At 39.0% G+C, this 23070-nt stretch overlaps 1 protein-coding gene across 1 annotated transcript; it reads right to left on the bottom strand.

Annotated features, from left to right (window-relative positions):
* Window positions 1-8276: 8276 nt before the first annotated feature.
* GATM (glycine amidinotransferase) lies at window positions 8277-22735 on the bottom strand. Its single transcript, XM_069460490.1, has 9 exons — window positions 22577-22735; window positions 20810-21028; window positions 14917-15112; window positions 13930-14120; window positions 12458-12595; window positions 12155-12319; window positions 10919-10982; window positions 10339-10455; window positions 8277-8976 (listed from the first exon to the last, which is right to left on the bottom strand). Exons 1-9 carry the CDS (start codon window positions 22643-22645, stop codon window positions 8864-8866), a joined length of 1272 nt encoding a protein of 423 aa, XP_069316591.1. The 5' UTR covers window positions 22646-22735; the 3' UTR covers window positions 8277-8863.
* Window positions 22736-23070: the final 335 nt, after the last annotated feature.

Raw genomic sequence — 23070 nt, 5'->3', positions numbered from 1 at the left:
AAGTAAGAGAGAATAGTAGCCTGGATTAGGACAAAAGCAGTGAGGACAAAAGAAATACATGGGTTGGGGATTAATTGGAAGATTTCCTATAGATAATAGTGAAATCATGGGGAATAAAATAGGGGAGGGACCTAATGAAGCATGAGAAGGAAAGGGGGGCCTTGAAAAGGGCCCTAAGGAAGTCTAAGGGTTTAGAGTCCCAGGGGCTGGTAAACTTATACTATAAAGGGCCAGACAGTAAGTATTTTAGGCCCTGTAGCCAATGGCCCAAATCAAGATATTTTGTGGGTACTTACATAACAAAGAGAAAACAAATTTCCATTAAGCTTTTACTGATAAAATTCAAAATATAATAATAATAATAATTGAGAATAATTTTTTTGCAATATAGGTCTACTAATGAGAAAAATCGAATTTTCTTTTGGGAGATAATATTTTGCTTAATTTGTGTTCAAAGTTAGTGTTCCCTCTCATCAAAATAAATTGCAAATGTTCATCCATTAATCTTATGTGTAAGGAGGTTTTACATCTTTCTATATTTGAAATGTCTTTTCGCGCAGACGGGTACTGCTAAATGCTGATTATCACTTCATGAACATATCTCAGTTGAGCATATTCATTTCTTGGAAAGGCATTTATATTAATAGAATTCTATTAGATTCTTCTTTTGATAGTTGATTTTCTGTTTGTCATTACATTGCAGATAAATCACTTTCAATAGAAGGTTAAAATGGACTTTGAAATATGGAAATTTCCTTCGTACTTACATTGAGGTCTGAAAAACACTGCTGGAACTGTAATTTGAGCACAGAAAATATATCTGTTGCAAATGGATAATGGAGATCTTGCATTTTGTTTTAACTTTTGATAGTATGGGAAGTGCATAAAGCAACTTGATATTACTTGTGATTGAAATGACTTTAGTTGTTTTCTAAATGACTACCATATGCTGGGCACAGTCGCTCACGCCTATAATCCCAGCACTTTGGGAGGCTGAGGCAGAAGGATTGTTTGAGCCCAGGAGCTCGAGACCAGCCTGAGAAACATAGCAAGAACCTGTCTCTACAAAGTATTTTTAAAAACTAGCCAGGCACGACATCGCATGCCTGTAGTCTCAGCTACTTGGGAGGCTGAGGCAGGATTGAGGTTGCAGTGAGCTATGATTGCACCACTGCACTTCAGCCTAGGTGACAAATAAGACTCTATCTCTGAAAACAATAAAAAAAAAAATGGCTACTATTAATACCATACTACAAGTTTTGCGTATAAGTACTGTTTTGCCTCATAATTTCAGGTTGAATTTATTAAGAAATATCAAGTCCACAGCAAAAGCTAATTTCCAAAGTTGTTAATAGTGGTTGAGGGCAGTTCTTTTCTTTCAGAAAAATTTTAATCTCAGCCCTGACCTCAAAAAATTGCAACAACACTTTGCCATTGCTAAGCTAATGAACTGCTGTGTGGGAGGGCAAGTCAGGATAGCCACACAATTCTTCAGACACTTTAGAATCAGTATTGATTCCTTAACAGTCCACAAAGGAGCAGTATTGGTAACACATGTTGATTCCTAAAGAACCAAGGAAAACCACTCAGAATCATCTGGGTTGTTGTTTAATTGACTATTGATGTTGCTCCCAATGTCCTCAACTCTTACAGAAACTTCATACCCAAAGGCTAACACTAATTTTAAACAGTTTGTTTTTTCTGGACACATTTCTTCAGCTGTTGCAAACAAACATGATTTAGTTAACTCATTAATACTTGGCTTTCCTTGCTTGGCTAACAAATGAGCCAGTAGGATACGTACATTGGTCAAAGCCTTATTTTCATTTTTAATTTTTGTGAAGAAATTTTCCTATAATAAGATATTCCATTTTAAATTTTCTATTTTTTCTGATAATTGCTTTCCTGTGAGTTGGATATGTTGTGATGTGGTAATGTCAAGATATATGGTATTCTTTTAGCACACCTATAATGTCATTATATAACAAACACAATGCTTTTTCATTTAATCTAATCAAAATGATCCACACTCCACTATGTCTTAGAAGCATGACATTTGACATCTAGTTTTCTTGTTTTGACATGATGGGTATGGACTAGTAATAAAAAAAAACATGGGTAACGTGATACATGAGACACTTGAAACACCGTCAAGTTGTAACTGTCACTATGATTTGTGGTGCACCACAGCGAAGCAGTGATAGCACCATATAACGTTGCTCTCACAACTACTCAACTCTGTCATTGTAGCACAAAAGCAACTATAGACAATATGTACATGAATAAATGTGGCTGTGTTCCAACAAAACGTTATTTATGGACACCACAATTTGAATTTCATGTAATTTTCATGTGTCATGAAATATTCTTCTTTTAATTTCTTAAAGAATGTAAAACCCATTTTTAGTTTGAAGGACTTGTTAAAAACAAGTGGCAACAAAGCACAATCAGCAAAGAAAAAAGAAAGAAAGAAAGAAAGAAAGAAAGAAAAACAGGTGGCCCACATCTGTAGTCCCGGCTACTGAAGAGGCTGAAGTAGGAGGATCACTTGAGCCCTGGAGTTCAAGGCTGCAGTGCACGTGATTGTGCCTGTGAATAGCCACTCCCTTCCAGCCTGGGCAACACAGCGAGACCTCATCTCTACAAAAGAAGAGAAAAATTAACTGCATGTGGTGGCACATACCTGTAGTCCCAGCTACTTGGGAGGCTAAGGCAGGCAGATTTCTGCAGCCTGGGAATTTGAGGTTGCAAGGAGCTATGATGACACCACTGCACCCTAGCCCAGGCAACAGAGCAAGACCTTGTCTCAAAAAAAAAAAAAAAAAATATATATATATACACACACACACACACACACACACACATATATATAAGTGGATTGAATAGTGAGTGGAAGGTGAGAAATGGACAAAGTATAAGCAAGCTTTTTGTGAAATTTGTCTCTGAAAGTGAGGGAAGAAATTATGTCATTTAAGAGAGGATTTTTGGTTAAAATAGGAGACTTGAACATGAACACAATCTCTATTTTCTCTTTTAATAAGGAAAATAATATCTATCTTGAAGTTTCTTAGAAAGGTCAAATGAAGTAAAATAGAATGCAGCCTGGCATATAGTAGGTTCTCAATAACAGAGATTAATTAATTTTCATATACACTTACTTGTAAAAAACAACAGAGTTTATTGCTTCCCATATGATTTTGTTATTTGGTTCCTGAATGAACTATCTTCAAAATCAAGATTTCATCCTCCTACTAAGGTGTTTTGGAGGTTGTTAAATACGTAAGTTAGCCAGTTGGTCAAGCTATTATAATTTCAGTAGTTTTGATTTTGTAACTTCCTCAACTTTCCTCCTTCTAGACTGAATTCTAATCACTAGGCTATCTTCACATGGGAGCCACTTCATCCCTTGGATATCATTGTCTTTTTAAAATCGTACTACAAATGACTGTACAAACGAATCATACAAATCATACACTAATTTGCTGTATTAGTGGATTTTTATCCTTATTAGTTTTTTTATTAATAATATAATTTTCTCCTGTAAGTCATACATAGAATGACCACAGGACCCAGAAATTCCACTCCTAGGTATCTACCCTAAGAGAAATGAAAACATATGTCCACTCAGAAACCTATACAACTTACAACTGCAGAAGTCTGTAGCCTGTTATTCCATTAGGACCATATAATTCTAAAATGAAATAAAATTAGAAATGTCAGCTACCTACATTCATGCCAACTGGAGTCTCCTGTAAAAGCTCACAGCTATTATCAATGGTGGCCTGTAGGCCTTTGAACTAGAAAAGCACCAAATGCTGCTATCTAGTATACTCCTTTTGCTATCTAGTATACACCTACAGCCTCGGTATTGAGCATTTACAAAACAGCCCCAATACCAAAGGATAAAAGACTAGATTAAGACCTGAAGTGCCCAGCATATTATGGGTGACATCAGAAAAGCATTTCAACAAGGAGGACAAGGTCCAAAGAAGTTCAATTCTAAAATGGAAATGGTAGACACAGGAGCATGCTACTGGGAATTTCCATGGGAGGAATGCATTGTATTTACAAGCTAGCACCCTCTTTCCCCTAGGACTGACTACAGAGCCTGCCCAAGAAGACTTGCCTGCTGTTATTGTTGATGGTCCCTTCCTGTTGACCAGTTACCCAAGGAAGCCTGTCAATCAGCTTGGTTTATAGATGGTGGTTCCAGAATCAAGGACCATGGCTTAGTATGGAAAACAGCTGTTCTAATTCCAGCATGTGGCAAAATCCTTATGGAAGAAAATAAGAACAAGTCAACCCAATGAGCTGAATTACTAGCTGTGTCTCTGGCAGTGAAAAAAATGAACACAAATTAAAACTACAAGGCATATATGTGGGTTTATAATGATTCTTGGCCCACTGACAATGAGTGTATAAGTTCGTCTAGCAAATGTGCACTAGAAAACTGAGCAAGAGAAGGGACCTCCTCTGCCCCTGTGTATGGTACTGCTTTTTGGAAATCTTTATGGAAACTGTGAATGCAAGTAAAAGTAGGACATGGTGGTGCTTCACAAATAAACCATATGCCAGGGTCTGAGGTGCCAAGTTGACGCTCTAGTTCAACCTAGGTCCACTCATTCAGTGGACACGGGAAACTCAAGCAGTGCAATCATGGGCTAAATGATGACATGCCACTGGCCCCTACTGACGCTCAAACTCATAATAAAACACACCTTATTTGCCAACAAGAAAGGCAGCATTTGCAGTTCTCCTGGAGAAAGCATTCCCAGGGAAAATGTCCATCATATAGCTAGCAAGTAAATTCCATTGTTTCTTAATCTATTGTTTGGGAGGCTTACATTGTTAGGACTTGACACACATTCTAGGTTTGGTGTCATACTCAATGGCTAGTCAGTGCTGCTAACACTATTGAAGGACTCAATAATAACAACAGTATAGCTACGTGTGTGTGTGTGTGTGTGTGTGTGTGTGTAACCGTTTGGTCCAACTAGTTACATTTCATCAGATGAAGACACTCAGCACACTGCCTACAACATGGGCAAAGAACATCACGTTTGATAGGTTTATGATATTACTTTTCACCCTCAAAATAATGGGTTAATAGAAAATTGGAGGCCGGGCGCAGTGGCTCATGCCTGTAATCCTAGCACTCTGGGAGGCCAACGTGGGAGGATCACTTGAGGTCAGGGGTTCAAAACCAGCCTGAACAAAAGTGACACTCTGTCTCTGCTAAAAATAGAAAAAATTAGCTGGGTGTGGCGGCACATGCCTGCAGTCCTAGATACTCTGGAGGCTGAGACAGGAGGATCGCTTGAGCCCAGGAATTTGAGGTTGCTGTGAGCTAGGCTGATACCACAACACTCAAGCCCAGGCAACAAAGCAAGACTCTGTCTCAAAAAAAAAAAAAAAAAAGAAAAAAAATTGGAAATTTAAAACAGCTGCTTTAAAAAGTGAGGGTAACAAAGGATCGAAGGGCTTGTTCACAAACACAGCATTGTGTCTTGCAACTTAACATGAGGGGATTAAGGGTGGGTCTCCATTAGCTAATTATGTAAAATTAATATTGTAGAAGCTAGCAAAACTTATAACACTGATATTAATAATCAAATGTATTGGGATATTGAACTAAACGCCCCTCAGGATATTATCTCTATGGAACAGAATTGGCCTGAAGAATATTTTGACTTGAGCAATGATAAGTCAATTACGGTTCTTTTTTTTTTTTGAGACAGAGTCTCGCTTTGTTGCCTGGGCTAGAGTGAGTGCCATGGCGTCAGCCTAGCTCACAGCAACCTCAAACTCCTGGGCTTAAGCAATCCTCCTGCCTCAGCCTCCCGAGTAGCTGGGACTACAGGCATGTGCCACCATGCCCAGCTAATTTTTTCTATATATTTTTAGTTGGCCAGATAATTTCTTTCTATTTTTAGTAGAGACGGGGTCTCGCTCTTGCTCAGGCTGGTCTCGAACTCCTGACCTTGAGCGATCCACCCGCCTCGGCCTCCCAGAGTGCTAGGATTACAGGGGTGAGCCACCGCACCCAGCCCACAATTACAGTTCTTAATCACTCAACAGGTACACACCACAAAGTACAGATGGCTGTAGATCAGGTAGGCAAATGAACTGCAAAGTTAATTTGAAAATGTGAGAACGTTTATGCTGGAATTTCTGGATGGTTCAGCTGTTTAAATCCAAGCCAGTTGTTACAAATGTGTGCCATCTGAATGTACATTTTGATTATCTATTTGGTAACAGGTTACTGTAAGACAAGTAGGAGCTGTCAAACTAAGGTGATCACTTTGTTGTAAAAAGGCCATGGTCATGGATCAGGGGTGTAGACTGTGCCATGAGGGATTATTTAGAGCATGACTATTTTCGAAGGGAGGGATAAAAAAAACCATACACACGCAAACTCTCTCTCTCCCTCTCTCTCTCTGCTAGAGTTATAAGGAAGATAATTGGTGTAGCAAGTTTCCAAAAGAGAGAAAGATTAGGATCAACAGACAGTATGTGTATCTGTGTGGATCAGACTTGGTCAGAAGGTTCACCTCTTTCTCTATAAATGTTAGAGAAGTGTCCCTTTATAGAAGGCTGAGAAGTGAATGCAAATGATTAGATGAAGGCCTGACTTTCCTTTCCAGAAGCTTAGCTAGTACAGTAGTCACCCCTTATCTGAGGTTTCGCTTTCTGAGGTTTCAGTCACCAGCGGTCAACCATGGTCTGAAAACAGTAAATGGAAAATTCCATAAATAAACAATTCGTAAGTTTTAAACTATGTGCTGTTCTGAGTAGCAGCGAAATCTCTCACCGGCCCACTCTGCCCTTCCCAGGATGTGAATCCTCCCTTTATCTAGTAAGTCCACGCAGTCTACGCTCCTTGCCCTTTAGTTACTTAGTAGCTGTCTCATTACCAAATTGTATGCTGAGGTTGCTAAGAACAAATCTTCTATCTGTGAAATTGTGAAGGAAAAAGAAATTCATGATAGTTTTGCTGTTGCACCTCAAACTGCAAAAGTTATGGCCACAGTGCACTATAAATGCCTAGTTAAGACGGAAAAAGCAATAAATTTGTGAGTGGAAGACATGAACAGAAACGTGTTCCAATTTATGGCAACGTATTGCACCAGATTAACTTAATTAAACCTTATCCTAGGTCTGTGTGTATAGGACAAGACATGGTATATACAAGGGTTGGTACTATCCATAGTTTCAGGCATCCACTGGGGGTCCTGAAACACATCCCTCAAGGATAAGGAGAAGAGAGAAACTTAATCAGAGCACGCAAATATGTATAAATCTGCAAAGGATTGTAAACTTAGGGAACTAATGCCTGGTAGTCTCTATTTTCTCTGTGAAAGATGAGATAGTATGATCAGCTAAGAAAATGTAGTGAAGGTTTGGAACAGCTATTGAGAAGAATGCAGAGGGGTGTGTAACAGAATTGCTGAGTAGCATTTAGGGCCGGTTATATATACACTAAGTGTGCACCAATCCACACAACTGCATCGATTTCCCAAGTAGGATTCAGTCCAAGTGTAGAACTAATAGGTGCTTCTGTGATGGATGAAAAAGGACACCGGGATACAAAGGAGATAAAGATGTTGGCAAGGGAATGGTTGAAACCTGTGACTCATTTCAAAGCACACATACTATGCAGATTTTCAGGAATAAAAACATTCTTTTTCCCTTCTGGGGCCTAGGATTAGTCCTTTACACTCAAATAATATTCAGATAGTTTTGAATGAGTGAATTAATTAACAAAACCAAAATCTGACTTTGCTACACACTTCTGAATACAAGTATTAGGTTTAAATTTGGGATGAACATGTTCATTAATTTAGAGAATTAGAAGTCTGTCCCAAGAGCTACATTCCTATAATTTACTTATACTAAAATAACTAGACTGATGCCAAACTCTAATAAAGTCCAGTCTGGAACACAAAAGTTTATTAGAATAAAAATACATGTACAGTATCCAACAGTAAAATTATTTCGTACCGCCTGTAGGTTTTATCTCCATTAGTTTTTTTTAATGCTTTTAAAGTCTATGCTTTAAATAATTTGCACACCTATCAACAAATCTTAGATTACCAAAGATGCAATGTATCTATCAGATGTTGAATATCAAAATTTAGGGATGGGAACTGATAGTTATATCCCACTACACTAAATATTTCTGTAAATTTTTTGGAAAAAGAGGAAAAGATTAAAATAATTCACTTAAAATGAGGTAAGTTGTATGAAAAGGTTTTTAGTAGCACATAACACCAATGTTGAGATGAAAATATTAAAAATATTCATGGAAAATTCACTTCAACATTTGCACAGTCTAGGTTATTTCTTTAAAAACAAAAAATTGAAAATTACCCAAATTCTTTATTAGAAAAAGACACAATTATCTGGTTCTACTGAGGATCTGTGTACCTTCTAAGTTTTTCTCTCATTTAAAAAAAAAAGAAGTAATACATTCTCAAGTCTACTAAAAAGGAAAAAACAAATTAAGATTAGGACCAACATTTCAAGCTGCCTTTTGGAAAGAAAATTAAAAACAGAGGTAGATGGTTAATTATTAGTTGCCAAGTTACCCAAGTGACTAATTTTTGTCTTGGTACACATTTACCAAAATTTTACACTTGAAGCCAAATAGTAAATAACTTTAGGAGTAGAGAGTAATACCTAGTAGAAGTTACTTCCTTATGTCAAAGAAAAGCAATAAAAAGTAAACCAGGCTTAAGACCCCTGTTAAGGAGATGATTGTTTAAAGCACTACAGCTTATGCACTTTTAAAGCAGGAGAATGAACCTTGCCCCTAAGCTTCTTAGGTGTGTCTGAGGCCAGCCACAAGCTCCGTCAGGCCTGGTCAGTCAAAGTAGGACTGCAGGGTGCCTCGGCGCCGGACATCGCAGGTCCAGCAATGGAAGCCTCCTCCCAGGGAATTGGCATTTCGAATGTTAACCTTAATGGTATTGATACCTGCATGGAAAAAGAGATGTGGTCAGTTAGATAGATTAACATAAAGATTTTCCTACAGAAAGCAAGCCTAAAGACTTGGAGTAATCCCATAGTTCTAATCCTTAAGGCTACCCCAACCCAGAATAGTCTTTTCTCTTTCAATTTTATTTTCACCAACTATATGTCATCTAATCTATTCCACTGCTAACATAAAGTGTTCATCAAAAAGTCAACAGAGACTCTGAAGTTTTGTAAGTTTTGTTCTATTGCATGTTAATTTAGCAAGAAAAGCATAATTTAGCCAACTTGAAAAGTTGACTTCATGTACTCACATATAAAGAGAGTTTATCTGATACAGATTAATTTTACCAGGACACATTAAGGAAACAAGAGAACAGCGCAGGTATTTTAATATTTGGGTTGAACGGTTATATAGGTGCCAAAGATAATCAACTGGCTTAACTGGGTACTATCTGCAATTACAAGGCTGTGATGTGCATGGCCTACTTAACCAACAGTCTTTAGGAAGAATCTGTTGTGTTAAGACATAGTGGGATTTTAAAAAGAAAATCTACGCTCCTCTTTCAAGGAACTCATTATTTTAAGGGGGCAGATAAGCTACAGAGTCACTAAAGGGTCTACTGGTATAGTTGGGGAGAAGGAGGCATGAGTCATTCAGGAAGACTTTCCTACGTAAGTGAGATCGAGTGTGGCTCTGAAGAGTAAGAACATGGTTTAGACAGGGGTAAGAAGTAGATCTGGGATAAGGAGAGGCCTTGTAAACATGAGCAAAAGTTTTCTGACATAACGAAGTATCTATCTTACTCGGATGGCTAGGGACGTATTTATCCTGAATTGGAGGGAATTCATTTGTTTGATCAAGTTTGCTTTAACAAGTTCCCTGTGTCTAAACAGACTTTAATTATTAAAAGTAAAATTGTAAGTTAGATATTTGGTACATTACACTATTTAAAGCTGAGAAACAACAAAATCTTAATAGACAAAGAAAATGAACCCAAGCAACTGGGTTATTTAACAAAAGCCAGGGAAAAAAGTGGCAGAGCATTAGGGGTCCAGTCATTAGGGCTCAATCTAAAACTGACAGGCCGAACTTTTTAAATTGATACTACACTGGCTAAGTCACAGAAGGTTGATAAACTTATTGATAAGGGGGTGTCTCAGGAGCTCAGGATGCATCTTCAACCTCCTGAGGCTATGCTTGTTGAAAACAAAATACTGGACATACGCAAAATAATACCTTAGTACCTCTAAAAGGAATAGAAATTAAATTAGATAAACCATACATCAAACCTAGCATGTCATTTCTTTGATTCTTCTCATCTAACATTTTCATACACAACATATTTCATTTGTTGTACATACCCAGCTTTTCAAACATCTTTTGAATTGGGACTTCATTGGCATCCACCATAACACGTTTTTCATCTAGCATTAAGACATTCATGGAAAGCCATTTGGATGACATCCAGAGTGGATGATCTAAAAATAGCAACAACTGTTAAACTATGTCTACTATCATTTTTGTTTAAAGCAAGGATTTACTTGAAGTGAAGAATATTAAAGTGAACCAGCTCAATTCTTGCAGTTCACTTTCCATGCAAAAACTTATTTTAATCTTAATACAATTTGTCAATAAACGTTATGAATCGATCCATACTCATTACACATTTGGTTTTCATCCTGTTTTCCTTAAAAAGTCATATCTTGGTTTTATGAGATATTGTTTTATTCTGTCTTCTCACTTTCATTTTCTATGGAAGGAAAAGCTGCAAATACAAGTCCCAGCCTTATTCTAGCACTCATAGTTCCAAGCACCACTTTATTCCTTACTGGGGAAACATTTTCTCTAAATCGTTAACATTTGGGCTGCTCTCTATAGGTGCAAGATCCTTGGTCACCAAAGCAATCATTTTGGTCTATAAGTATATAAAAGTAAACATACCATCTGGGATGACTGGTGTTGGAGGAGTCACTATGGTCCATCCTGCTTTCTTGAAAAGATCAATCTGCAATACCAAAAAAACCCAAAGAGGCTTAAATCCATATATATTATTCTTATTATTCTTGGTCTCTGATAGCCATCATCAATCATTAGTAATCCTTTCTGAGAAGCTATCTTCTCAATTGCCAAAATAAAGAAATTAAATTTTCAAAACATTTGGATGACTCTGTCTGAATCCTAATTAAAAATGTATATAAAATCCCCACATTAAAGTTTAAAAGTAACAGAAGTATTACAACTTTTAAAGTTATTCTTGTGCTTTTCTCAGTTTTCAGAGATTTAAAATAGCAAACATACTTTAAGAAACTCTCATTTAAAAAAAGAAAATATTTCCTACTTAGTTATAAGAAAACAAAAATGTGACTATGTCAAACCTGTAGTACATTTCATTGTCTATCACTTTGTATTTATGACAAATGATAGAGATGTATTTTAAAAAAATGTAATTGTCTTTAGTGACATTACAACTCAGCCATCCCTGTGTTCACATACCCACTTAATATTTTGATAAATGGTATTAAAATGAAATGAGTAAGTAATGTTGGTCCTAGGCCTAAAAATAAGGGATAGAAATGAATAGTGACACAGTATAATAGTGGTTTTAAAAAGGTGTGCTGTGGCTTTGCAAGTAACAAAATCACTCACCACCCAACTGGAAGTAGGGGGCCACAGGCAGAAAGTAGGAAGCTGCAGGTGATGGGGACAGACCAGCTGCAGCGCAGTGGCTCTGCTCCTCCCTGCAGGGTGGAGCTGGCCACAGGGAGCCTGACCCACTGGACAGGGAAGACACTCACTGCCCAGTGGCATTGCCCTGGCCATGTAGAGATCATCTTGTTTACAATTCAGCTGCTGTGGAACCACTTCTGCAAGTTATGAGATAATACCACTGTGTTCAATAAAAATACATATATACACACAAACTTGAGGCTTTGACAACAGCAACCAGCCAAAGTCTGATGACACTATACTAATTATCATAGCAACAATGTATACTTCTCAGTGTTGGACACTGTGTAATAAACACACCAGAAGCAATCCAATGTTTGATCATCGAAGGTTGAGCATGGCTGCATTTGTCAGTTAGAACCACTAGGAATCATGGAAGTGCTTAAAATAAAAGTGGCAATTTAGTTGCTAGACTGTATTGCTTTTTCAGAGTCCTAAGAACTCTTTTACCTGGTGACAAGGTCGGTCAGGGTTGGAAAGCACAAGACCAGGTCCGATGATATTGAAGGTGGCATCAATATGCATTGGATTGGGATCTTTAAAGGAGATGATATGCACTCTGTAGTCTGGAGCAAGATGTCTACGCATCCATTCAATGCCCAGGTAGTTTGTAACCTGAAAGGGAGACATATAATCTATAAAGATTTGGTTCTATGTTTAGAAAACTAAAAGTATTTAGGATGAAAATATTTTAATTTGGAAATAAAAAATACAATAATATAGTGTGAAATTTCAGAGGCAGCCTCTATCAACCTGGCTTCTCTGTGCAAAAATATCTCTTCCAGCTCGAATGAAGTCAGCAGCATCAAAGCATGGCTCAAACTCAGTTGTCACAAATTTTCCCTGAGCAGCCAATCTGTGTCTGTCTTCTACAGAATGGATGGGATAATCCTAATTGGAACAAGAATGAACACACACAATGCATTGGTTCATGAGGAAATTATTTATAATGCATACATTATCTTAAAAAATTAGTTCAACATCATTTCCCAAAATACTTACTATTCAGTCCTAGACTGAAACATGCATGGGAATTACACATGATAAACAAACTAAAACAACAACAAAATAAAAAACTAAGCATTACAATAATTTCCTTATACAGTAGTTTCCCGTTATCCATGATTTTGCTTTTCACAGTTCATTACTTGAAGTCAATTGTGGTCTGAAAATATTAAGATAGCTTGAGAGACAGACAGAGAGAGGGAGAGGTGGGGGAGGGGGAACATCATACACATAACTTTTATTATAGTAGATTGTTGTAATTATTCTGTTATTATTGTTATTAATCTTTTACTGTGCCTAACTCATAAACTTTATCATAAGTATGTATGTATAGGAAAAACATAATATGTAATATACAGGGTTCCGTATGATCCATAGTTTCGGGCACCCACTGGGAGTCTGAAACATATCCCCCAAGGATAAGGGGGGACTACTGTACTTAGAAAGGAGTGGTACAAGGGCAGTAATTGATTCTGAAAATATTCCATGACCCACACATTGATTTATGTAGCTATCAATATAAGTATGTATTTATACTGAAAGTTAATAGGATGAAGTCATACTGTTCTTTTAGAAAAGGAATTTGGTCCTGAGCCTAACTCACACCATAAAATGAGACGCCATGCCTCCCCTGCCAAACTTGACTGGGTGTGGCAAAATTAATTCATTATTTACTCCTGTCTGCAAACCTCTAGCAGAAATTTTCATTTTTAAATTTTTCCATAAATGATCAAATAGTAAGCAGTTTAATAAGGGACATATATTTGATTTTACTGTGAATTTAGCCTGTGGACCAGGTTCTTTTTCTAAGAGAAAAAAACAAACTTCAGCCTAGTCAGCCTAGTGACTTCTCTAGTTCCACTAATGACTGGCAGTATGGCAGTAGGCAAATGTTTCTAGCTATAATGGAATGATACTACAGTACTCCCTCATAGGGTTGTTGTGAAGAATAAACAGGATTGAGGACATAAATAAAGAATTAAGCCCAGGACACAGCACAAGGTAAGCGCCAAATAAGCGTTAGCTAATCATTAATAGTATTACTACCATAAGATCATTTAGCTTATTTTCATCATAAAACAACCATTTTTTAAAAATTAGGTGATATTTCCCATTTCTAAAATGCATAATATATACAAGGTATCAGAGACTCTCTCTCTTATTCTTCGTAGATTATTTAGAAAAGTTACTATTAAATTAGTCTATTATTAGGGACTTACCTGGTCATAAAGCTTATCACCCATCGTGGGCTTAGGAGCCGTGGTCCACTTGGCACCACGGTGGAAGTAGTCTTTGATAATTGACCGGTATGCTCGGTACTCAAAGAAGCGCGCACGCCACGCCATGGGAGCCTCGATAATCTCATTTCCCACCACTATCAGGATGTCCCGCGGCATCGCGCTGTATAAACCTGACAGACCGAAAAGTTCCACAACCACCTCAGTGCTGCTAATTTCAAAGACAGAAAAGTCTATATATTAATAATATAATCTCATCCTTAAGTAAAAAAATTACTAAGAGCCCTGTTCATGTGCGTACATACATGATTACATGAAAATGTAAAAAAATCTAATAATACATACTAGATTGTTAATATGAATTATTTGTGGGGGTGGGGAAGCCAAGCGAAAAAAGAAAAAGAAAAAAAATGAAGCAACAACTGCATAAAGAGATCTTGAACCACAAAGCCTTCACCATTTATAAGTTCCTTTCTTCCTAGCCAGAAACAGAGTTCTTGAAAGATTATCAGCAACATAAGGTAAAAATTAGATCAAGAATCATTGTAAAACTATTCATTAGAACACGCAGGCACAAGAACAGTAGTGCAGCAATGTCAGTTAAAAATAGAAATGTTTCTATTCCCCTCTTAATTTCTGTTCTTGAGGAATATTAATGTATTTCACTGTTCTTATGTAAAGAAATGACCATAAAGTTTAGGAAAAACTGTTTCTTTAAAGGAGATTCCACCAGATTTACTATGGAGTTTAGAATGTGCATATCTTAATCATATCAACACAAACCAAATGATTCCCAAATAATTTTTTTCCTCTGGTAAACTTAATTATGAGCATTAACTAATCTTTAAAGTTTTGAAGAATAAGTAAAACAAAGGAATCTCCAAGAAATTCTGAGAGCTTTCTCCTTACATGTTAAGAAAGACATTGAACACTAAGACACTGGTAATTTAGTTACCTAACATCACTTACCCGTAGACTCAAAATCAGGAGTTTTATACTTCAGCGACCAGTCAATGGGGTCAGGCCTCTTCACTGTCACTCCTTCCGTTTTTAAAATATTGCACATTTCTTCAATTTCAGCAACAGCCTTTTTCAAATGATCTTTGGGAAAATAATGGCCTCCATGTTTCTGGTAAAATGGCCAGTACTTTTCATATGTGTTAGCCTAGAAGCAGACAAAGTAAATGAAATACTTATAGGAGAAAAATACAACTCATAGGTTCACAGGCAGGAACAACTCTGTATGACGTAATGGAATTGAGACTACAAGCACGACTTGTTCACCGTCGGTCCCAGCATTGAGCATACTGGCACTCTGGGCAAACACTCCACATTTGTTGAATGAAGAACTCTTAAGTTACCTTCCTATTTTGAGGCCTTTTGCTGCTTCTGCCTGAGATCTCACACCCAACCACTAAGAGCATGTCTGCCCACAGATAAGCTTGGAATCCTCTTGGCCAGTTTGTACCATGCTTTAGGTACAAAACAGTACACAGGCATTCCCGTTAGAGAGTCTCAGTGATATGAAACTAGGGAACAAACAAAATAGCCTAAGAGAATAAAAGCACCTATACTAAGCCAAAGCCATGGGCTATCCACGCATCCCAGAATTCCATGGGATGCTGGAACACAGCACCTCAAGGTATTTTATGGCAAAAAAAAAAAAAAAAAGATATTTTAACCCTGTTAAGGTCAGGAACATACTTTCAAATATGGTTTATATCTCTTAAAAACCCATTATTGATTTTTCTGTTCAACAGAATTAGCACTAGGCAAAATTGTGCAGCTGTGCAAGTCTGCCTTTAGTATTTCCCTGTCAACCTGTCTCACCAACCACATCACTCCTCTCCCCAGTCCATTCGAGCTCTCACCTCTCTTCAGGTTCTTTTGTCACGGAAGAAAATGGTCTGATACACAAATTCACAAATATTTTGTAGCTAAAAAAAATAAAAAACCTTAACAATAGAAAGTTTCCAGGGGTTATGTGTATTTTAAACGACAACCAGATAGAAAACCGTTGATTGCTTTAAAATAGCTCAATCCATTTGCTAAAAGTTACTGTTGAATTAGGGTAGGAACAACAGCTGTAAAATACTGTTTTTCCAAAATGTAAAAATCTAGAAAGATTCTGCATTCAATTTGTTTTGCATGTGTCAAGTTCTCAATTTAAAGAAATATATTGGGAAATGTATGTGATGCATTCTACAATTAAGATACATGAAACAGAACTCTAATCAGAGAATCCAGAATCCAGACTGTAAGGAAAAAGCCTTGGACCTTCATCAAAAGATTTGCAAAGCAAGGTACATTTGCATGTTCTAAGTTAAAAAATGTTTTAAAGTTTTAAATTTAAATTTTTGTTCAAAAATGTTTAAAGCTTGTATTTAAAAAAATGTTTCTTTATACCATGGATTAACTATCCAACTACTAGTACTGATCATGTCAGATAATAGGGTTTCCACCATAAATCAGATAATTTCAGATAGTGGTAAGTACTAGAAAGAAGGGGTAAAACTGGGTAACGGGCTCAAGGGTATCTACTTTAGCTAGTGCTCCCAGCAATGCTGCCTAAGAGACAGGGCAAGTTCTCATATGCTCATTTCACATGCAAGGAACGGGGCTCAGGGAGGTCACATGCTCACTTGCTACTGCACAAGCAGGACTAGAACTCGAATGCTCTGTTACTCTCACAGTGTTCCTAGTACACCAAAGGATGTGGTTAATACACAGGTTTGAACATTTTTATCTTGATATGCAAAAACTTTTAAAACTGGAATTGCTTAACATAGTTTATATTGTTCCCAGTGGATTTTGCTCATCAAGACTGGACTCAATGTCTACATGTCTACTTCTTTAATGTCAAAGGAAATATCTTTTCTAGACTTTGTGTCTCTAGTTCCATTTTTACCTTCCATTTTGACAAATATAAAATATATGAAAGCAGACATGCCTCTTGTTAGTTCAATATCTAGGTTCACATAAGTTAGGCTGGAACACAGCTTGGTTAATAACAAATAAGCCAAAAAACAGGTCTTTAGAAAACATGAACGATGCCAGTGAAGCTCTAAGGTAGGGGTTGGTAAACAAAAGTCCATGGGCCAAATCTGGCCCATTGCCTGTTTTTGTAAATAAAGTTTTATAGGAACATAGGCACACTCATTTGTTTACATATTGTCTGAGGCTGTTTCTGCACTACAATGGCAGAGTTGAGAACTGAGTAGCTGCAACAGAAACTGATGGTCTGCAAAGCCTGAATTATTTATTATCTGGCACTAGACAGAGAAAGTTTGCTGACCCCTGGTCTGAATCACGAATTAGTTCCTTTACTTTTGAAGATGTACAGGCAAACAGCAGGCTCCATTTCTGGCCTATAAAAAATGTTATCAGCATTAAACATTTGAGTAATTTTTAAGACCAATCTACCCTTTCAAAAAACAAAAGCACTCCACTGTTTTCTACTACTAGGAATTTGTGCAGCAGCAACCAGAAAGAGGGGGTAATGACTCTTTATAAATTCTTCTCAGACACATCCTGGTACTACTTATCCATTCACTGTTTCCTCCTTCTCATGCCAGGCACATCTCCTACAATCCACTACAGCACAAGAAGCCTTTGAAAATTTAACCCTGGGTTACAGTGGATGCAGAGTTATGTTGTCTTGCCAGACTCATTCCAAAGAATCCTGCATGACTATTTACTCAGAGTGAAGCGTGCCTTGATAAATATAAAGTAAACTTTCCTGGGAGAAAAAAGTTATTTGAACAAATGTGACTTTTCTTGAATAGCTGATAATCTGGCAAAGGTTGGACAAAGTCCAAATGACAGGGCACATTACATTTTCCAAGAGATAGCTGGAAATTGTTTACATTTCCTTTATAGCACTGCTAAATGAGTTCATGCTCATTTACCAAGTTGTCTGTAAGATAATGAACACTTTATTAGATGCTTAGCATATGATATTTTAAATAATCTGTTGCAGAGATATGGCGGCCTTCCTGGAAACTTTATAGTCTTTCAGAGCCTAAAATCCTTCATAGGGGCTTGGCAAATTAATTTTTAAATACTGTCTTTGGAAGGCTAAGAAAGGACAACAGAAACCTACTTATTATTTATCCAGCTGTAAACTTATATTATCCTTGATTAATATTGTATTTTATAAAAGATCCTTTATCAAGGGCCTTATTTTAAAAAAAGATAAAAGCAAAACAAAAAGCACATATTTGATAGCAAGTATTTACTATGTTTTGCAGAACAAAAGCTATATAGCTTTTAAAGATTGTGCTTCCTAACAACTATGTTCCTCATTCCTTTTCTCAAAATTTCTCTAGCACTTACATCTCCCAACATCTTATGCTCTAACTGCTTAGACAGTTTTACTATTTTATCTTTTATTGTTCCCAAACTGATTAATATATCTGTGTCATTCTTCTCCACTAGAAGGCACAGCCTTGTCTTCTAGGGGTCATGTATGTCTTAGATTTATCTTCTTATCCCTCAACACCAGCCTTAGCACGTGGCATAAAACAGAAATAATAGGATGAATGAAATCAATACTGTAAAAGTTACTAATATCTACAACCAGTACATTCCCAATGGACTTCTGTAATATAACTGGCAAACAGGATCCATGCAACTGTAATGAATTGCAGTTTTGTCCTTTAAAATAGTGAACATGTAACCTTTTACCTTCAGAGTAATCCTGTTAGGTAGATAGCAAATGTCTTAATATCTTTATTTTACTGGGGCCCAGAAATTTCTGGAATCTTGCACAAGGTCAAACAGCTAATTAATTGAGACTAACTATCAAGCTATTATCAAATACCTAATTCAGTCCCAGTCTCCTGACTTGCCACAAACCCATGAAACTACAAAGTCTAATAAAGTCATAAATGAAGAGACAAAGAACTCAAAATAATGTCTGAGAATTCTGATTCCATAAGATCACATGATATAAAAGTCAATAATTTTAAAGATAAGTGGAAGGATAAATTATTGCCTGAATTTGAACTTTAATTTCACCCAGTTAAAATGGTTAGGGGATGGGACAACTTCTTTTCAAGAAAAGACTTGTAAAGACTATGTGTTTTTAAAACATGTGGATGATATGTAAATTAATCTGCTCATCAAATTTCAAACATCAGAACCAAATATAGTTTCATAACAATTAGAAGAAATTATTACTTTTTCTGTTACTCTCTCTCCCAGGTCTAACTTAAGAATCATTTTCTTCAAGAACACTTCCTACGTATCCAGCACTTAGTCATTGCTTTTTTTCCTTAGCTCTCCTGGCACTAAAATTCAACTGCCTGGCCAGTTGATTGGAGTAAGATACTTAGTCTTCATTTCTATATGAACATCATCTCTCTCCAAACAGAAAGGAAGTTCTTTTATGTTAACACCTCTAGAGCCCTGATACACAGTAGGCAATATTTCTGATGACCATGACAATGCTGTTACAGAACTTATTTCCTTAATCCTCATTACAAATAAAAATGTAGATATTCAGGAAGAATTTAAGGACATTGAAGATACATTTGTAACCCATTATTAATGGGAGTTTAGGCTGTGTCTACAATGTAAATGATGCTCCCTTAGATGTAGGACCCTTATACTGTATACAACCTGAACACCAGCCCACCTGACCATAATAATATCACAGATTAAGAACACTAGGAGTTTTTCAAAAGCGAGCTATTACATGTTGCCAGGGAAATACTGAAAGGCTTTGTGAAAGGAGTCTTTGGAGCTACATGGTGGTAAATTTAAACTACAGGTAAGAGGGCACAGGAAGATATGTGGAAGAGATTTAGGTAGAAGCAAAGACACAGGGCTTTCTAGGGAATAGAGAATAATCTAGTTTAGCCATATAAATCATATGGTTATCTTATGAAGTCTTCTGACAACCAGGGTGACATATTAGAGGAGGGGAAAGACATAAACAGGAATGAACATCTGCTAATCTGCCATACTAACACATCTCTAATGTGTTTAAACAGGCAGTCCTGGAAATGCAGACAAGTGCCAGATTGTGAAGGATCCTGAATACCATGAGGACTTCATCCTAAGCAGTGGGAGGCTAGCAGAGTGGAGGAGTGAAGGGAGCAGGATGAGCAGCATGATCAAAATTTGGGTTTAAAAAAATCACTTGAATAGCAGCTGGAAGGTAGTTTGGAGAAAAGAGTAAGTAGGGGAGACCAGTTAGGAGTTAACTGCAATAGTCCAGGCAGCAGATGAGCTTCTGACCTAAGGCAGAGGCAGAAGAATGGAGCCAAGATTCATTTTGACAAAATATGTATTAGATCTTGGAGAATGGATGTGGAGGATGTGACTGAAGGAGAAATAAAAGATGATTCTTTAGTGTTTTAGCTTGATTAAAAAAGAATGCCAAAACTTAAAAGGGAGGAATGAAGAAGGGTCTAGTTTAGCGGGGTGGGTGGCAATTGAACTCTAGATGTACCATGTCTGAGGTCCTGTGGCAATAACCAGTAAGCAGTTTAACATGTTGATTCTGAGGGAGATCTGGACCACAGTGGAGGTGGTGGGTGGGTGGCTGTGAGAATGGCCAAGAGAAGGAGGTCAAATGAAATTCTACTCAACCCCAACATTACAGACTGTGAAGGGAGATCTGAGGAACAGCGAATCCAAGGGAAGAGTTTCAAGAAGGAAGGAATTATCCTTGTGTAAACAGTGTCAAATAACACAGAGGCGTCAAGTAAGATAATTCAAAATTAACCACTGGATTTGGGAGGTCTGGGAGAGTCAGCCAAAGTGAAAGCAGTTATAGAGGAGGCAGTAGCAGAAGCCAGACTGCAGAAGGTAAGGAGGGAACCCACTTTCAGACACATGAATACCCTTGCTTTACCTTCACCTCCACGGTGAATGGTGGAACACAGGCGTTTTCTGCTCTGCCCACGATCACTTCCTCCAAGGGGTCCCATTCATTGTAAGAGGAGACAGGGCAGTCCTTGGGCAGAGGATCAGTGGCCTTGTCGTCAGCTGCACAGGAGTTCTGGGAGGAAGCCGTAGCTGCCTGGGTGCTCTGGAAAGTTCGCTGCACCCATCCTGTTAAGGTTCTTCCAAGCTTCCAAGAACAAAGAAAAGATTAGTGTGCACCCCTATACAATACTTGGAAAGAGGAGGATGAGGAAACAGGATGAAAACTCAGAATAACACTGTCATTTAAAACCCTTTAGGAGAACTTAAACTAAAATGTTAATAGTATAGGTGGGTAGTGGGATTATAGGTGATTTTTTTTAACCTATAAATTCTATCCGTTTATCTATAAATTCTTATCTATTAATTGCTATAACTCTTTAAAGCCCCTCAGAAGAGTGTGTCCCCAGAGACCATACACCCCTTTTATATCTCAGAATGGGTTTCTGCGATCAAGCTTTAAGCAACTCTTCTGCAGATGATGGGTCAACACTCTTCTCAGAAAATGGTAGAAAGCTGGTCTACATCTTCCTGCCAACCCCAGCTGGGGAGGGAGCCTCCTTTCTCCTTCAGTATCAAAGGTTACCAATACTAGGCTTTTTTTTTTTTTTTTTTTTTCCCCTCAAATGAAAATGTGGAAGCATTTGTAAAGGACTTTGTCTTTCAGAATAATCAGCATCAAACCAAAATCTTTTCATCTTTGACACGCACTTCACATTCTTTGGCATGTCAGTTCTGAGACTGACCGGCTGCCATCTGTTTCGTTTTACAGATGGTCCACAGTACCCTAGCCAAGATAAGGATTAACCCGGGCACAAATTTAAACACCCGAAAAGGAGATCTAAGAACTTCAAGAAGCCTTTAAAAAGTGTGGGCCTGTAAAATCTAGAGTAGGGAGCATCCCTCTCAACCACTGAGCAAACCTCAATCCCCCAAATCTCTATTCTTCTCTGTTAAACTGGGGTGGAGATCAAAGCAAGAGGGAGAGTGGCAGCTGTTCAGGAACCGGTTCCTGGGGCAGCCAAACTGTCCAAGCGATTCCAGTCCCAGCAGCAAGGGAGGGTCTGCAGGCGCATGCTGGCACCTCAGGGAAGCTGAGGGCGGGGACTGGGCAGAAACTGCGTGTACAGGCTGAACTGGCCCCCTCTCCTCTCGCAACTCAGGACTCCATGTTACACTTGAAGCGAGCCTGCTCGCTCGCCCTCCGTGCCCATTCCCTTTGATGCCTCTTCTCCCCATCCATCCACTCCACACGCATTTTCCCGAAAGCTCCATGCCCACCCAGGGCTCTGAAACCCAATAACGCCACCCTTTCACTATGAGGAGTCCCCGTCGTCCCCACCCCCTCGCCCCGGGCGGGAAGCTCGGTGGAGAGAACCGAGGTCCAGACAAGGAGGGCGGCGCCCCCGCGCTGTGGGCCACCGCGCCGAGACGCGCAGACAGCAACTGTACCCTAAGGGGTGGGGCCGCAAGGAGAGCCCTCCTGCCCGGGGACGCCGCCAAGTTCCTGGCAGCCAGCAAAGGCTCTGGAAGCTGAGCTTCCGAGGGGGACCAAAAGGCCATTGTCAGGCAATCCTGGCTGGGGAAAGCGAGGGAACGCGGCGGCTCCGGGAAGGAAGCGAGTGCCTCACGCCGCGCGCAGAGCCCAGCGAGGGGGAGGCTCGCGGCCGCCAGACCAGGCCGGTGGTGCACGCACCCGAGACCCGATGTAGTGCACCGCCTCGGCGCCGCGGCTCCCGCCGCGCAGACACCGCACCCGCAGCATCGCCCCGGCCCGGCTGGTCCACGAGCGGAATGTTCCCGGTGCTCGGCCGCGTCCGTGCGAAGCTCCCGAGAGCGCGCCCTGAGCGGGGTGGGCGGGCGCGCGCCGTCCGCGGCCTTTTGTAGCCGCGCCCCGCCCCGGCCGCCCCCCGCCGCCCCATTGGCTGCCGGGAACAGGTGGTGGGGCCGGGGAGCAGGGCCCTCGCCAGCCGCCCGAATTAGGAGCTGTCTGGAGTCGCGGTGGGGCCGGGCGGGCTCCGGGCTTGCCCTTTTTTAGTTTGTCAATCCCCTGCTTGGCTTCTGCTGCGCGCCCGGAGCCCGACCCGGCCGTGGCGTGGCCCAGGAGGCCCACTGGTGTCTCGGGGAAGGGGGGAGGACGCAACTTCTGATGAAGTAAACTTAATGTTATATACATATGTTGTTTTAAAT

The sequence above is a fragment of the Eulemur rufifrons genome, chromosome 2 (genome assembly GCF_041146395.1).
Source record: "Eulemur rufifrons isolate Redbay chromosome 2, OSU_ERuf_1, whole genome shotgun sequence".
NCBI lineage: Eukaryota > Metazoa > Chordata > Mammalia > Primates > Lemuridae > Eulemur > Eulemur rufifrons.
The sequence above is the reverse complement of the archived record's forward strand: the minus strand, read 5'-3'. Positions and strand labels throughout refer to the sequence as shown.

What these genes read in the sequence shown, in the direction of transcription:
- GATM (XM_069460490.1), bottom strand. Translation starts at nt 22,645, where the DNA reads ATGCTGCGGGTGCGGTGTCTGCGCGGCGGGAGCCGCGGCGCCGAGGCG. An exon ending in TGCACTACATCGGGTCTCGG is followed by an intron (nt 21,029 to 22,576) that starts GTGCGTGCACCA and finishes TGTTCTTGGAAG; the next exon opens with CTTGGAAGAACCTTAACAGG. An exon ending in AACACCAGTCATCCCAGATG is followed by an intron (nt 10,456 to 10,918) that starts GTATGTTTACTT and finishes TGCTATTTTTAG; the next exon opens with ATCATCCACTCTGGATGTCA.